This window comes from Oryctolagus cuniculus, chromosome 8 (assembly GCF_964237555.1).
Source record: "Oryctolagus cuniculus chromosome 8, mOryCun1.1, whole genome shotgun sequence".
Lineage (NCBI taxonomy): Eukaryota > Metazoa > Chordata > Mammalia > Lagomorpha > Leporidae > Oryctolagus > Oryctolagus cuniculus.
In genome coordinates this window covers 60,803,673-60,820,052 of record NC_091439.1, presented here as the reverse complement: position 1 = coordinate 60,820,052, position 16,380 = coordinate 60,803,673, and the positions used below count along the sequence as shown (strand labels likewise).

General features: G+C 40.0%; 1 protein-coding gene and 1 long non-coding RNA gene across 3 annotated transcripts in view; one reads left to right on the top strand and one right to left on the bottom strand.

Annotated features, from left to right (window-relative positions):
- Positions 1-15,709, bottom strand: part of CXXC4 (CXXC finger protein 4) — a 30,031-nt gene extending 14,322 nt beyond the window's left edge. Inside the window, exons 1-3 of one of the 2 annotated variants that reach the window (XM_051820140.2) lie at positions 15,325-15,709; positions 15,131-15,206; positions 11,266-12,599 (exon numbers count right to left, since the gene is read on the bottom strand). In XM_051820140.2, the coding sequence (XP_051676100.1) occupies positions 11,266-12,342 (1,077 nt within the window). In that variant the 5' untranslated portion in view covers positions 12,343-12,599; positions 15,131-15,206; positions 15,325-15,709. The remainder of the gene's footprint in view (positions 1-11,265; positions 12,600-15,130; positions 15,207-15,324) is intronic. The other variant, XM_002717203.5, reaches the window with a different exon arrangement.
- LOC138843385 (uncharacterized) lies at positions 11,448-15,321 on the top strand. The gene is made up of 2 exons (XR_011378047.1): positions 11,448-11,582; positions 15,034-15,321. It is a non-coding gene; the product is annotated as an uncharacterized lncRNA (long non-coding RNA).
- Positions 15,710-16,380: the final 671 nt, after the last annotated feature.

The following is a 16,380-nucleotide window of genomic DNA, read 5'->3' as shown; positions in this document are numbered from 1 at the left end:
GATGATATATGATTATTTATTGCAAAACAACCAACAAAGTCTTTGCAAGCAATGTGCTCAACAATTTGTGAAAATTTTTGTTAATTCTAAAGCAGTTACTATACTGAATCAACTCTATCATCCTTGTATTGAGAAGAACAGTTCATATAAAATTTATCAAAATGAAAGGTCACTTACAAACTATTGATATTTAATGATTAACCTACCAAAGCTATGATTGGGACAGTCCCTAATTATATTAAAATAAAATGCAATTGTGACACCTAACATCTCTATGCAATTCAAATTATGGCACCACTCTGATTATTATAGATCTGAAAATTTAAGAATTCTTGTATAAGAATTCTATTAAATAAATTTAATAGAAATTTTTCTTTCAAAATTGAGTAACATTTTGGATATAATCGCTAAGCTTCATTTTTTAAACAATGTCTTATGATAAATATCCAATTACTGTCTCCCATCCATAAACTACCATGCAGGGTTTAGAGAATATTAATTCCAAACATGTTAAGCAATCAGCCACTATCATCAAAATAATGTACTTGGTTAAAACTATACTTCCAAGAGTAATATGTAGCTTTTAGAGTCCTCCTTTCTCTCTTAAAAACTACAATTCCATCACACCAAAAGCTCAAATTCACAATCATTCTGACTTGGACTTACTGTCAAATTTTACATTCTTTATTTTTAAGTAATAAAATCAAAATATATAGTTACATTAATTTTTGGCATGTATTTAAGCGCTTCTTAGCTCTTGACAGTTACATTTTGCCTCAGCTACTCTCACTGAGAAGACATCAACTAAACAACATTCTCCACTGTCATGACACCAGCGTTTCTCATGCTAGACTATATCCTCACTGAGTGTCTAATTTCTCTTCAGGACATTTTCATGGACTTTCTCATCTTCTGTCAGTATCAACTGCTTCATCTTTGTGCACTTGATACTAGTCTCATGCAGATAGTTAACACTTGCAAAGTAAGTTATCAGCCTAATTTTTTTCCAGACAAATGGGTTTCAAAGATATAGTAATGAATATTCTTTTGATCACTATTGTTCTGGAGTCTAATGTATTTGTGTAACTTTGCATTTTCTGGAAAATTCTCCTTATAATCACTTAAAATTTACAGTAATATTTCCAAAGTTATCTATAAATACTGGAAGGCCTCTCTCTTCCTAAACACCATCATTAATTTTTAGTATTCGTATTTACATCTTGGCCTTTCTATGTTTCTAACTGCAGACCTGAGAATTTTACTTAAGGAGAAATTTAATAAAAAGGATATGTTCTTGAAGCTAGTTTTTCCATCATGGTAAATGAAAATAAATAACACTGAGTGTTTCTAGTGGGCCTATACCCAGATCCAGGACCTCTCTCCATTAAATTCTGAGCTCCCAACTATTACTACAAACTTCAAGCCACACTTGATGATCTTGAGCATGACAAGTCCTTTTGCCAAGGTGCTCCTTTCTGATTTTCCCCAAGTCTGTAAAAAGAGAGGAGCCTGCCCAAGATTCCTGTTCTCCTTCTTCGTTCCTTTTTCCTTCTTTCTTTTCTTATCTCCCTTGACATTTCCAATATAACATTTTCTTTTATTCAAGTGAAAAAAATGTTTCCAGTAGTCTGCACAATAGGTATTGAAATAAAACAGAAAACTTAATATGCACTACTAAGCGACATGAAGTGGCAAGGTGCAGATCACGGGTCTGTGTTGCTTATGTAGCTCTGGAGAATTTCACCAAGGATGAATCAAGGAAGGCTTTTTAACAGGTGTGGGATTGTTTCCAGAGTTTCTAAAGTTTCAATCATGTCATTTTAAATGTGTCTCTTTTCTGGACTGAGAATGAAAAATAGAAATAGGGAAAACAAGTAGCTTGAACAAAAGACTAAGACCTGGAGTTAGAAAATGACATGGGCGTTCAAAAAAAGATAGTTAAGTAGAAAGAAAACTGCTTAAGCCAGGATGCCTGTATGAGTGTGTGCATATATGTGTGTACGTGTATGCATGTATATGTAGGTGTCCATAGAACTTACAACAAGTCTTAGAAGGTAACAGTTCCTACCTAAAGGTTTACTAAACTGAATTGAATATATCAAGAGTTTACCATTTTTTAACCAATATACCATGTATTCATTAATATACAGCACTGATGTTTGTGTTGTGTGTGTGTGTGTGTGTCCACATGCACACCTGTCTAGACGAAGTAAAGACAGACCTTACAGAAACACATTTAAATTTTACTCTTTATCATAACAATGTTCAAAAATCATTCTTTCCTCACTACAGACTTGTCCAATATTGTCATTGCTGTTGCTACAGCAGTGGTTTTCAAAATTTTTGGATTTGCAACCAAGAGCTATATTTCACAGAGCAGCCCTGTATGTGGATAGATATGTAATTAAGTAAACACAAATACTGAACAGAAGATTAACAGCACTAACTGCTACTACATGAGATGCACTCATATTTTCTCTTCCCTTCTATTCTATTCTACTTTCTAAAAATCCTGGTGGTAAACCAACACATTTGTTTCATGGACTACTGAAGTCCATCCTATCACCTGCAGCTTGGAAAAATACATTTAACACCTCACAAATTTAACACAGCTCCACAAAATGAAAAATCACATTATGTAAAGAGAATCATATGAGGAAAACCCAAAACCACTTCACTTCATAATGAATTTAACTTACATACAGTAGCTTTACAGAGAAAAGCCAATAAATTGGGGGAGGGAGAGTAGTAAACAAGCCAAGATCATCATTTTTTTTCATGGGCTGAAAATGGAGCACATAAATTATTTACTATTTAAGAGAAGAGTCCTCATCTTCATTTCTCAGCCATCTACGTAAAACTGAGATTTTATCTTTTTTTCCTTATTATTAGCTACAATAAAAGTACCACTTATCTCATATAAACTATTGAAAAGGCCATTTCCAATAGAGAAGTCATCTCCCAACATTCACTTTTTCTAGCACAGATTGACTATCACTAATCAACACCATTTCCACACAATCAAACTTGTATGGTCTTCTCACTTTTGAAAAATTTATTTCATCTCTCTTCCCTCTGTAAAGTTTTTGAGAAAATATATCTCCTCTGGAATTTGCTGGTTTTGCTGAAATACACAGAAATGCCCATGACTCTTCCTGCTCTGTAAACATAATTCCCTTTTTCTTCTCATCCAACTTGATCTTTCCCTTTGGATGATATCATTAATCATCCAGTTGTGGTTTGGTGGGTTTTTAAATTTTTTTTTCAATTTCTGAGCAAGAAGCAGTACTTTCAGTACAGTTTTCCCATTTTTCAACACTATATTTTATTCAGGAATGTCCCCTAAAATATGGAATTTAAATGCAGAAGAGACACAAATGGTATCCCATTTTCCAACCATCTTAGAAGTATTCTCTTTCAGTCACACTTTGGGATTATTCTACTAAATCTTTCAAAGGCATGAGTAAAAATAACAACATCAGCTATGTCACTATCTGCTTTCCTTAGCTCTAATTTATTTGCCACTCCACTCCACATAAGCCTCAGGTCTGACTCTCAAACAAAATGTACTGGGTCAAGTCATGACAAAATTATCTTCCTTCTCTTTACATTTCTCCATGCACTGTAAAATTTCTATAGCAGCTGAAGGAAACCAGCCATCCATATCCTACACTCTAGATGTGTACTGCCTCCTGGCTTGAATATTCATTTTTCCTTTGTTTTAATCTTTTTTTTTTCTTTTTTTATCTTTCTTGTTATTACTCAACATCTTTTAGGGGTTATCACTATTTTTTCTAAGAAAAACACCAGTTTTACTAGCACTGATTGATAACTATCTTCATTTCACCAATACTCTCTTTTTATTGATATGGTAAAAGGAGTCTTGGCATCATCACTTTACTTATTATCTCAAAATGGGTATTTGTGTCTTTTCTTTCCTATCTACGCAAATATATCTTTATCCAATGTCCCAACACTTATTAAATGTGTTCAATTCACAATATTTTAAAAATATATTCTCCAACTAGAATTCATGAAAAACATTTAACCACTTCTTACAAAGGTTCTCTTGAACGAACTCATATTTAGACTAACTTTCTCTGTCTGTTAAAAAAAAGAAAATGGCAGCCATATGAAAGTTAGTAATGTGAAACAAACGCACACACTTCGACACCTATTAAAAGACATAGAAATTAATGGCAGTGGTAGGCCTGTGGTCAGGAAGGAAGAAAAGAACTAAATGATCTAAATTGGCTCACTCCATTGACTCACTCCACCGGGTAATTTGCTCAGTTTCCTCAGGCATTTGACAACACAGGGATAGGAACAAGGAAACTTGTTTATCAGGTTTATCTCTTTGTCAAGTGAACTTAAGCCAGATCTCTGCCAAACTATGACCAAAATAAGTATTCAGAAATCACACTACACAAAATAGTCCACTCGGCTTTTAATTTCTGAAAACTATAAATATCCCATTGGTATGTTGAATTATCTATACATAGTTGTCTACTTTTCATTGATAAATTTAAAACAGAAATGAGAAATTACACAGCATCTTTCAATTTTCAAAAAAATTAATCTACATCTAATATTAAAGTGTTGTGAAGCATACTGATGGCATTTCCATCTTATTTATGAAGAAATAAAGCCCAGAGAAATTATGTTTCAACTGATAAGTCACTTCATACTATTGACAGTTTCAACAATCTCTTATCTAACTATGTGGTCCCATGGTCCAACTATAATTTTTAATTTAAAAAATGATAATCCAGGAGACTGAGTAGCTTATTTCCTGAATGTAAATTTGTATTCAATCTTACATCAGTTAATGCAATACATCATGAACATAAGTTTTTTTTAAAGTAATTGCTTTGTCACTATTTAGCAAGATACATAATGTGACATTAAATAGCTTAAGTATTAAGAAATAGAAAAACAAAATTTCAGCAGGCTTGATCACATACCTAGCTATGGATTCTGATGCTGTTAAAACAAATTAAGAGAAAGCTCACAAGTTTCAAAGGAAAAAATATTTCTCATAATGTTTTCAAGTAGAAGTTAACAAGCCTGCTGGGATACTTTTAGCCCCTGCAGAGCTAAGTCTTCAACATTATTAAATGGCTGTCGCATCTGAAGTATGGTGCAACATAACTCAATAAACAACAGAAAACACATGATGCTGAATGGAGGGAGGTTTTTTTGATTACCCAGCAGAATAATTCAATTTTAGGACAGGTGTTTGCATGTGATGGAACAAGATATGACTCAAGGATAAAGGCACTCCTGTGCCCCTCCCCCAGTATTTTGAACCTCCGAAGGATAGCAGCATATGTCGGATGGAAAAGTATAATGGCCAGAAACCGTGAAGTACATGAAGGAACAAAATTATGAATGTACAAAATTATCAAAATTCGTAGTGATGACAAAAATACTTTCTTGGAAACAAGTTTTTATAAACCTATACGGTGTTATAGTTTCCTAGTCAAAAGCACCTGACATTGTAATCAGTGACTCAAAATCACACTAATAAATATTGCAGACTTTCACGTGTATTTTTGTTTTATTTTTTGCTCTTATAAAACTCATCTAGGAACATAAGGCAGACTAAAAGAGTAGCAGTCATTTCTCTGATTTGTGTATTCACATGCACCTTTGAATAAATCTTGAATTTAGCCTGTTATTTTAACAAATATGTCTGTATGGCAAGTGCAATAATTTATTTTTTAGCATATTTTGTTAAGCTTTCCAAAGCAAAATTAAAGTGCCCTGTTTTCTGGTAAAAGGGAACTACACAGTCAGGCAACCTGACCAATGAGGGTTGAGTAACAAATTCTAGGAGCATCAGCTTTAGGTGACTTAAAAACACACTTTCAACCCATTCCAAGCAAGCATTCAAATCGTTCAGTGTTTAGTTTTGTATTAATAAAGAACATTCCAACAATGTTCCAGTAATAAACTAATGAAAAAAATTAAAAATCAATGAACGTTTATTACCTTAATCACTAGATACTATTTCGTTTCTTAAACTATACAAATATTTTTATCTGAGCTGACGTCTAAAGTTTGTTCATATGAGCTTTCAGGATTATTTACTTGATTTTTGATTGATGATTGTTGACTTTCAAACAAACTATAAATCTTATTTACAAATGGAATTTAATTGTCTCATTTTATTATCCCTAATTAACATTTAAAAGATTTCTGAAAATTTACATGATGTTTGGATAGATGAAGATATTTTCATTTAGGAATCATTAAAAATAATTATTAATAGTAATAAAATACAGTAATAACAGCATTGTATTATTATTTAACAGGTAAACTTGTATAATGTTTTGAAATCTATAAAAACAGTTAACTCCTTTGTATTTAATTTAGTGATAGAAATAGAACCTCACTGCACTTGTGTTACAGATTAATGCCTTGGTTTCAAAGTTAAACTTTCTGAGCTTTTTTCTTATCATTTATAAATTTCAAAGTCTCTTTCTCACATTACTTCTATGTTTTAGTCTAACGTTAATATAGCTTTTTTATTTGATTGAAAATGTTCTCCTTCCCCTTTTATAGCTAATTTTTTATTAGCATTCTTGGATTAAACTCGAAATTTATATTTTCTACAATAATTTAATTCTGAAAATTCTATATCTATTTTCAAACTGTGATATAAAGTGAGAAGCTGATGACTGCTTCATTGTAAGATATGATCCACTTATATTTTATTTGTAAATGCTTTTTAAAAAAATTGCCAAACTTCATCATGTTCGGTTATTGACTGATTTCATGATTTAATTGTACAGTCTGTGGGTTTGAATAACATACTTATTTTATGTGTAGGGTACCAGTGAACTTACTCATTTCTATGCAAGTTGAAGACGGTGCTGAGCCCAGAATTTTACAACGACATTTGTTTGGCTGGGGCTCTTAGAACTTAACCATGTATGTGTGAAACATGGCCCTTCTGCCCTAATACAGTCTTCTAAATCAAGTTATCTAGTTTGGGGCAGTATCTGGATGTTTTCCACCCAATCTGTTAGAAGCTCAACCTGAGTTGTAGAAAAATGAGTGTTGATCTGAACATTCAGCAGATAAATTTTTCAAAGAGAAGAGCAAAACAAGGAAAAACTGGAATCATCTTTTCCTCTCATTTTTCCATTTTCTCAGTTTCTTCCCTGTAACATGCCTCATCCTAGTGCCTCCACCAACTTCTGCGAAGCCTGGGTGGTGGCAGTGTGAAACCTGCAGCAGAGGGCTGAGTGGGGGGCTGGGAATCCCCCTGAGGCACTGCTTACTAATGCAATTCCATAAATCAACTAATGGGAGAGAAACCAGATCTGTGTGGTCTCTAATGCGGTCCCTCAGAGATCAATCATGTCACCTGAACAATGTTCAGGAACTAAGAGGCCAGGGTTGCCCACGAGACAACTTTATCCCTTGAGCCATATCAGATGGGGATGTTTTTAAAAGTTAGGTCTTAGAATCAGAAACATAACTTCTGTGAATATAAGAGCCAAAGAATTACCTTTGCGAGAGACACAGTGTTATTACATAACTTATCAAAAGGATCTCCTCTATTATATTTATCAAAGTATCAAGGAAATTATTATTGATCATTGACAATACAAGTTTTTAGAATAAATTCTGTCATAAAGCATTGATAAATACTGCTTGGAATATTTAGTAGTTATTTTAAATACAATAATTGACTAAATGAACAGTGGCATATGCAAGTATATGGTGCACAATATTACAGAAAAAAAAAGCCTAAATAATTTGTGTGCATTATCACATTGCTTATCATCAAGGGGTGATTTTATAAACATATTTCTAGAGTATGAAGATGCTCTTAAAGTGAGACTAAGCAGAAACAATCATAGAGATAACTAAAGTGGTTTTAAAAGGAATGCTAGAGGGGAAACTTTTAAAAAATGCAGGCAAGAATCCCAACATATTCATGTGAGTCTGTCTTAAATTCAATTTATTCACCCTGAAAATATCTGATTATGCCTCCAGCCTAGAGGGAGGAGAACAAGTGAGGAAGATAAAGGGCACGGAAGGTTTAAAGTGATAAATTAGAATGTAAGTTGTAATTGTCATCCAGATGTTAATTGATGTCCATAATTTAAAGCCAACAAATATGATCTACTGAGTTTACACCTGAAACCCACAAGCCCATAATGAGTCCCCAAATCACTGCCCTCTGCCAGGAGTACATCCACTCTATAAAACACTCCCTCAAATGATGATGGGCCCAATCAGGATGGAAGCCAGGTCAGCAGGGGTGCTTTTCACTGACCCACACCCAAGGAGTCCAGCTTTGGTTCAGGCATGTACTACTTATCAGTCTGACACACGTCCAGCTGGCTTCCTACAGCCACAACTGGTGTTTTCACATAGGTTTCAAGGAGTCAAGCTGCCATTGTCTTTTTTAATGACCTAAATATAATCTTAAGCAATTTTGAAAAACTCTGCCAAACAGCATTCCGCTAATAAACTTAGCCTTGAAACACAACCCATGCTCTGATAGGGAGAGATCTGTATTGAGAACATCTTGACAGTTCCACAAAAGGAGAAAATTTGCTTCCTTTCCTATTCACACCCCACCTCAGAAGATCAACAAAACTTGCACACAGAAATTTTTACGAAGAACAAAAAAAAAAAAATTCAAATGAATTTTGTAATTGAAATGCCTATGGAATTTAAACATCACAACAGCAGTGGAAAACAAATAAGGGGGGAAATTGGAAATTTATGAAATCTATTTGGACTCATTCATGAGTATAAAAGCATATAAAGAAAATAGGGTAGGCGTTTGCCTAGCGATTAAGATGCCTGTGTCCTACACCAGTGTCTGGGTTCTGTATCTGGCTCTAGCTCCTGACTCCAGTTTTTTGCCAGTGCAAACCCTGAGCGGCAGTGGTAATGGCTCAAGTACTTGGGTCCTACCACCCACCCACACAGAAGACCTGACCAGCCTCAGCTGTTGGGGGCATTTGGGAGAGTGATCCAGCAGATGAGTGTGTGTTCTCGCTCTCTCTCTTTCTGTCTCTCTCATTAAAAAAGGCAGCATCTTCTACATGGCATCTATTTGTAGTTATTTTAAGCTGTTCTGGATTGATTATTTATTAAATAACCAGAATTATTCCGTGATCTTATTCATGACATATCCTAAATTGTGATGCCGGCAGTGTGAAGCATCCAGCTAAAGATGAGGCCTCTAAATGACACCAAATCTTTAACTGTAGATACAACATTTCAAGAGGGAAAACAAAATCCTTACCAAATGGGCATTAACCCGTTCTGTCCCATCAGCCAATATATAGGACAACTAAAAATGAGCAACAAATCTACCATGTATGATAACTTTGAAATAAATATGATGAATTGAAATTTTTGCAGAATTGAAAACTTGGGACCTAAGGGGTTAATACAGGAAATGTCAGTATGAGTGAAATTTTAATTTTTCATGGACCTTAGAAGTTCGGATAGACTACACTAAATTGATCCAGGAAAGAGAATCCAAAAGCTAATTTTCCACCTAAGAGGATGCATAGATCTGTTTTAGATTTGCTATTATCTTTGCTCAAAGGAAATGGAATCAACCACCTTGCAGAAAAGTTAAACTTTCAACAAAGAGATGCCTTCTCTTCTAAAGAGGAAGAAGAGAAATAGTTTGATAGAACTGGTCATAATCAATAATGATACCAATATAGTTCTGATTATTTTGGAATCCCAAAGTGCGTTGAGTTGTACTAATAAACGTAAAAAAAAAAAAAAAGTATCTTCTTTGTGTTCAAACCTACAACAAAATTCTTTAAATCTTTTGCTATATCCTTTTAGAGACAACTTTGCAGTTCTTCACAGAGAAAATTCTTCTATGAAGCATTCACAATGTAAAAAAAAGTCCAGGCACCTCTCTGAGGAAAACTTTTGGGAGCCACTCTGGCCCTGCAATCCAGCCCACAGAATCTTTCCAAATGCTAAATCCACCACCTACTGTCCATGTAAATATGAGCATCTATCCATCTACTCTGAAAAGCTTATCAGTGGACTCACTCTAATTACTTGTCCACATTTCTTCACTTTAATACCACCAAACCCCTTTACTAGTGATTTTTGCCCCCTTTTCTCTGACAAGGATATCAAATGAAATTTCAAACACATCAACCTCTGTATTTAACATAATCCAAAGCCTAATTTAACGATTCCTTTAGTGATCATCTGTACAATGCATTTTAAGGACATATGGGAAAAAAGAAACTAATAGTGACTATATGAGGAATCTACCAAAACTGCTTGGTGAGATGAACAATTTTGCAACCACAGAATCGTTACTTTGTCAAATGAAGGGGGGAGGGGGAATTTTGTTGTAACTGTTACAGGAATTATTCATTTTTGAAACGAGGTAAATTAATTTTTAAACAAAATCACCATGATTTGCCTCAAAAAATTAAATGATTGCCTCCCTTTATTCTGTGTCACATCTTGAAAACTGCAGGTGGTCATCAGCTTTCTACAGGATTTCTGCTTTCTCAAAAAAAAAAAAAAAAACCGCAGGAAATAAGAAACAGAAACATTGTGTCATGTCGAAAAGAAAAACTATTCTCGAAGGGGGTGGAAATTCCCCTTTGGAATTCAGGTATTGCAGCTTCAATGATTAATGCTCTCTGGGTTTTTTCTTTTTTTTCTCTTGTTTTGGTTTCAGTATTTTAGTTTGAGGTTTTTTTTTTTTTTTTCTTTTCCTTTCTTTTTTTTTTTTTTTTTTTTTTTTAAATGAGAGAATAAGGCTTATGTGCCACAAACTGTGTCCTTGCTGCTACGATTGGGCCACCAATCAGCCTCTCTCAGCTAGTAAACGTATATAGGATGTGATGTGTCCAGCCCTTAGGGCAGAATGCCCCCCCCCCTTTTTTTTTCAATGAGGAGGAGGGGACATTCCAAACCGTCAAGGGAAAGGACTGACCACACTGAATGTGAAACTTCTGGTTCTGCAAACCAATTGCAAGACTTCTCCCCCCAGATGAACAGGACGGGCACCATCCCTGTGAGGAGGGCGGTTCCCCCAAGAAGTGCGGCAGGGGCGGGTGGGGTGTGTGTGCGCGCGCAGAGGCCACCAGCCACCTACAACTGGGTCTTACACCTGAGAGAGGCTTCGGCAAGGGGGCACTGCATCCTGAAGCCAGACCAGAGGCCCTGAAGAGGGGGAGAAGAGAGGGGCGTGAGGAGGGAAGGGGGGAGACTGGGAAACAAGAAATCATCTCCTCTGACCTCTAGCGAAGTGCCAGGTTTTTTCTTTAGCTCTTCACATTTTCTAAATTTGCAGATCTGGTGTCCCGTTTTGCGGTTCCTGCAACTGCTGCAGACGCCACAGTTGATGAGCCTCTTGCAGGGCACGCAGACTCCACACCTTTTCCTCTTCTTCTTGGCCGGGTTGGCTCCGCCAGCTCCCCCTGAGGAGGACGAGGAGGAGGAGGAATGATTCTGCGGGCAGTCTGCCAGATTGGCAATTTGAAACGCACTGTCTGTGACGGCTGCTGAGGCTGCTGCGGGGGAGTGAAGGGCTGTCATGACGATGACCCCTGGAGGTAATGAGATGCCCCCTAAAGCCGGGATAGCGGAAAAAGTCCCCACGCGCTCGGGGAGATTCATTATCTCTGCTTCAGCAGCGCCGCATTTGAGCTTGTTCATGCATTCCCCCGCCAAAGGTCTGCAGTGTTCAGGGGATAAGGTGGAGAGGAAATTAGTATTTGCCATTTGCAACGACGGCTCTGGCGGGCAGCCAGCTTTCCCCAGCCGCTGGGAGTCGTTTCGGTGGTGCATGCTGGTCCTGCTGCCGCCGCCGCCGCCGCCGCCGCCACCACCGCCGCCGCCGCCGCCACCGCCGCCGCCGCCACCGCCGCCGCCGGCGGCCGCGGGGAGGATCGCCGAGGAGGAGGCGGAGGAGGAGGCGGCGGCGGAGGAGGATTTCCTGCCGCCCCCGCCGCCCCCACCCCCGCCCCCGCCGCCGCCGCCCCCGCCCCCGCCGCTGCCCCAGAGCATGGCGGTGGCGGCGGCGGCGGTGGCCGCGTTGTCACAGTTCCAGGGGGACATGCCGATGCGCGCGGCGGCCGCGGCGGCGGCGGCGCTGCTGGGGAAGATGGGGGTGGTGATGCGCGCGATCTTGGCCGCCTGCGGGAAGGCGCCCCCGTTGGTCTTGTAGAAGGAGGTGGCGAAGGAGCGGTAGCGCTCCATCTCCGAGTTGTAATCCACAAGGCTGTTCAGGGCCCCCTCGGGCAGGTGGCTCTCCTTGGGCAAGCCCGGGGCCTCCGGGCTCGGCCCGGGCTCCACGCAGACATTGGTGTTCATGGTGCAGGGGGGGAAGAAGGGGTGCAGGGTGGAAGTGGGGACCGCCTGGTCCGACACCGGGGTGGGAAAGGGGGAGAGGTGGGGGGGCGGGAAGGGGGTGATGGTGGAGTCGGGGCGGGGGCCGAGGCGGGAGGGGAAAGTGGGTCCGGGTGGGGACAGCAAGGTGAGGGCTGCTTTATTCCTCTCTGGGGCGCATTTCCACAGACGGCGAATTCCCAGGCAGCGTCTTCCTTTGCATTATCCTCCAACTGTTTCAACTAAAATAAAGAGAGTCATTCCAACCAGCTGCACGAGGAAAAAGATTAAAAATAAATAAACAGCCTCCCTCGCTAGCCCACCGCAGACACCGACAGCTCCCACATTCTTCGGTCAGGTCGTTTGCATAACAATCATCAAGATGTGACACCCCCCCTCCCCATTCACATCTCGTCCCCCCCACCACCACCACCACAGCGCTCCCAACCCCTGCTCCCTCCCTCCCCCCTCCCCGCCTCCCCACAGAAACCACAGCTCCTCCCCCCTATTCTTATAACCCTCCTGAGAAAATGTATTAATAGCCAGGGTACCCCGGGAAAGAGGGAAGACCGGGGTGACAAATGCCGAGGGAAAAGGGCAATTGGAGTGCTAAAGACATGCAAATCAGGGGTGGGAGGGCGATACTACCTATAAGCAGAGGGCATTTAAACATTATGAAATGTGTGAACAAGTGCTGCCTGGGCATGCAAATGCTGTAAAGTGGAAAGCAGCAATGGCCCTATGAGGAAAATGAACAGGAAATTAGCAAATGAAGTACTGAGAAAGTCTACAATACATCCGAGTATAAACTGTAAGCAAACACAATACAACTGAGAGCTGAGAGACTGCCCACATACAATCTGAACTAAAGAGGCAGGGAAAAAAGAACTACCAGCTGCCACAGTGTCCTTCTGTGTCTGCGGTCATTAGTTTGAATCCCAGCACAGCTGGCTCTGTTAGGGTCTTAATTCAATGGACCAAGGACAGGTCTCAATTGTACAAGCCATTTGGTGGTGGGGCTTGGTGGTGGGGGTAACACGGTGGTGTTCTACTTGTTTAAAAGAAAGGAAGAAAAGAAAGATAGACTGGATAAATTAAAAAAAAAAAAATACAGTGTCACAGGGTTTAAACCAAGTGCCTGCAGCCTCTGTGAGAATATTCCCAATCAGTCCTAATGGAGATTGCTGTCCTTCCTCAGACAAGAGGAACAGAAAGCATGGGACTTTCTCTCTCTCTCTCTCTCTCTCTCTCTCTCTCGGTCTCTCACAATCACTGATTTTTACATTGAGTAAAAAAGGGATTTTTTTTTCCTCGTGGTGATGTTAAACTCGGAGAAATAGACCATTAAAATGAATTTTTTCTCTTTTGCTATTTTTAAGAGGAAAGTTTAATGTTAACTGAATATTTGCATTTGTCTCTTTGCTTACAGGCCATTATTATGCTTTAGGAAGAGGTATGTTAGTTGTTTATAACAGAGGGAGAAGTACAATATCACCTTTTAAGAAGGGAAGCAAAGACAACGTGTATATTCACCTAAAAAAACCCAGTTTCTTTGTTTCAGAATTTTTTTTTGCCAGAAAATATTTTTATGACATCTTTTTGAAGCCCACAGATGGGTCTAGAATGTAGGGTTCAGGGAATTCTAAATGAGGGCCCAGTGGTCGCAGTCTCAAATATTCAGAGTTCAAAATGCATATCAATTATAGTAATTATACTTATAATTAGATTAATGAACCATTTATGCCCCAACTCCAAGTATAAAAACTTCAAGACCTACTGATGAGGTGCCCTAAAAAGAGGGGTTTATGTAAACAAATCCCTATTAGGCAAAGTAAATCAAGATAAGGAACCTCACCCCAGGCTGGATTAGAAGCTGGCAGGCATCTTTCAATCACAGCAAGTCCCTAATCACTCAGGAACCACCTCTGTGGTTTCACATTAGGGAAAACTGCTCCCTTCTGAGGTCTGAAGGCAATACAAAGGGTGCCCCCAAAATGCTCCTGGCTAAATATTCTTGATGCTAGGAAGGGGGTGGGGAAAGACACAGCAAGAATATGCATACAGCTTCAGTTTCTGCGAATCACATTGTAACTGCAAGACCATAATAACTGCTACTCAGTAAAAACTAGTTATGCCAACCATGCATTAGATATCGTCACACTGAGTGGAGGGAAACATTTCAAACATCTGAGTCTTCTGACCTTATTCCAAAGAAAGAAATAATTTCATGTCCCCTTTTGCCAGAGTCTTGGAGTGATGTTTCCAGACAGAAGGTTTCCTGGCTTTCCTGACTGCCATCACCTCCCCAGCTTCCTACCTCCAGGTTCAATGCCACCAGAAACTAGAGAAAATGATTGTGCCCAGTAGCCAGGTCATTATTGTTTAATCAATGCATCTCTGGAGCATGAAAAGGGTACCTAGGCCACAGCTATTGTTTGGATTTTATTAAAAAACAAAATGAAACACACACAAATAACTATAGTTCCACAGCAAAGCTAAATTAGACATCCATAGTTCACGCGCCTGTTTTCCCTTTCAACAATGTGACTGTACATGCCTAATATTGTCTGTCTGGTCTACCAGAGACATAGAGATCAAAGGTCATATTTAACATTCAGGAGGAGGGGCGGGTGCAGATTAATTAATAAATTAATACAGCCACGGTTTTCATTGCAGGAGTCCAGCATGAATAATCTACTTTCACAATCCCAAACGGACAGCAAACATTTAAGAGAAAAAAAAAGCCAGCGGAAGAGAAAGAACAATCACTTACCAGTCTCTTTTTATTTGGGGAGCCTTAGAATTTGCAGACGCTGCTAGTCTGCCTTTAATTAGTTGCACATCACCCCCTAACACAAAGAAACACAAATCCAGATGTGTCTTGGCAGCTCCCAATCACAACTTTAATACTTGTAAACAAACTGTTGGGGAGGGGGAGAAATAAATATGCGGATCAAAAAAAAATACCTGTAAATGGCTTTTTTTTTTCTCGTTGCAGAGAGAAGGAGGAGGAGATGGTGTTAGTGGTGGGGGTGGAAGGAGGAGGAGGTGGGGGGAGGAAAGAGCCGAGTGTGAGTGTATGTGTGAGAGCGCGGGGCTGCTGTCGGTGGTCTCTCCTCTCCCAGCGCGTTGCTCTCCGTCCGTCTCCAGTCGCTGTGTGCGAGGGAGGGAGGGAGCCGGGGACTCTCTCCCCTCTCTCTCTCCTCTCTCTCTCTTTCTCACCCTCCCCCCTTCCCTCTCTGTTTGTGTGTGTGCGTGTGTGCGGTGGCTGGGGGAGGGGAGCGGGAGAGAAAGGCGAGGGAGGAGGTGTGGAGGCTGGGGGCGGGGGCGCGGGGGGGCGGCTGGCGCCGAGGTGAGGAGGACGCAGGGACGTGGACACCTACTGATGATTGGCTGCACATTACACGGGGAACAAGAGGCGCACGCGGGCCGGCGCTCCTTTTCACAAATCCTCTGCTCAGCACAGGAGCCACGTTTCCCTGCTCGCCTGCCGCCCGCCCTCCCTCCCCGCCTCAGCCCGCCCGGCGCACTGGGCTGTTGATTATTTTCTTTTGCTCTGGGAGATAATTGTTTGGAAGGGATGGAGAGAGGGCGTTTCCGCCGCTCTCCCTCTGCGCGCGGGGGTGCGTGTGTGCGTGTGCGGTGTGCGGGTGTGTGTGTGTAAATAAACTTGTCTGGGATTTCTGGCTGGACTGAGAAGAGCAACCTGAGAAACAGAGAAAAGGTCGTGTTCTTTGGAAGAATGCTCTTGGTTTGCTCCCCACCTTAAATATTTCTCTTGGAGTACCCAGGAAGACAGGAAAAAAATCACCATCATTTATATCTTTAAAGTAGGGGGCCAGGGATCGGTATTTAGTTGTTCAGAACCCTTGAAATACAAATACGTGTGAATGTAAGAAATCGGTGATGTGATGTTTATCTCAAAATTAATCCCCCCCCCCCCCTTTAGAAACTACCCTTCTGGTAGTTTCAAGGATTAAATCAGATTTTTAACTCACTGCCCTATTTTACATTCCAAACTTT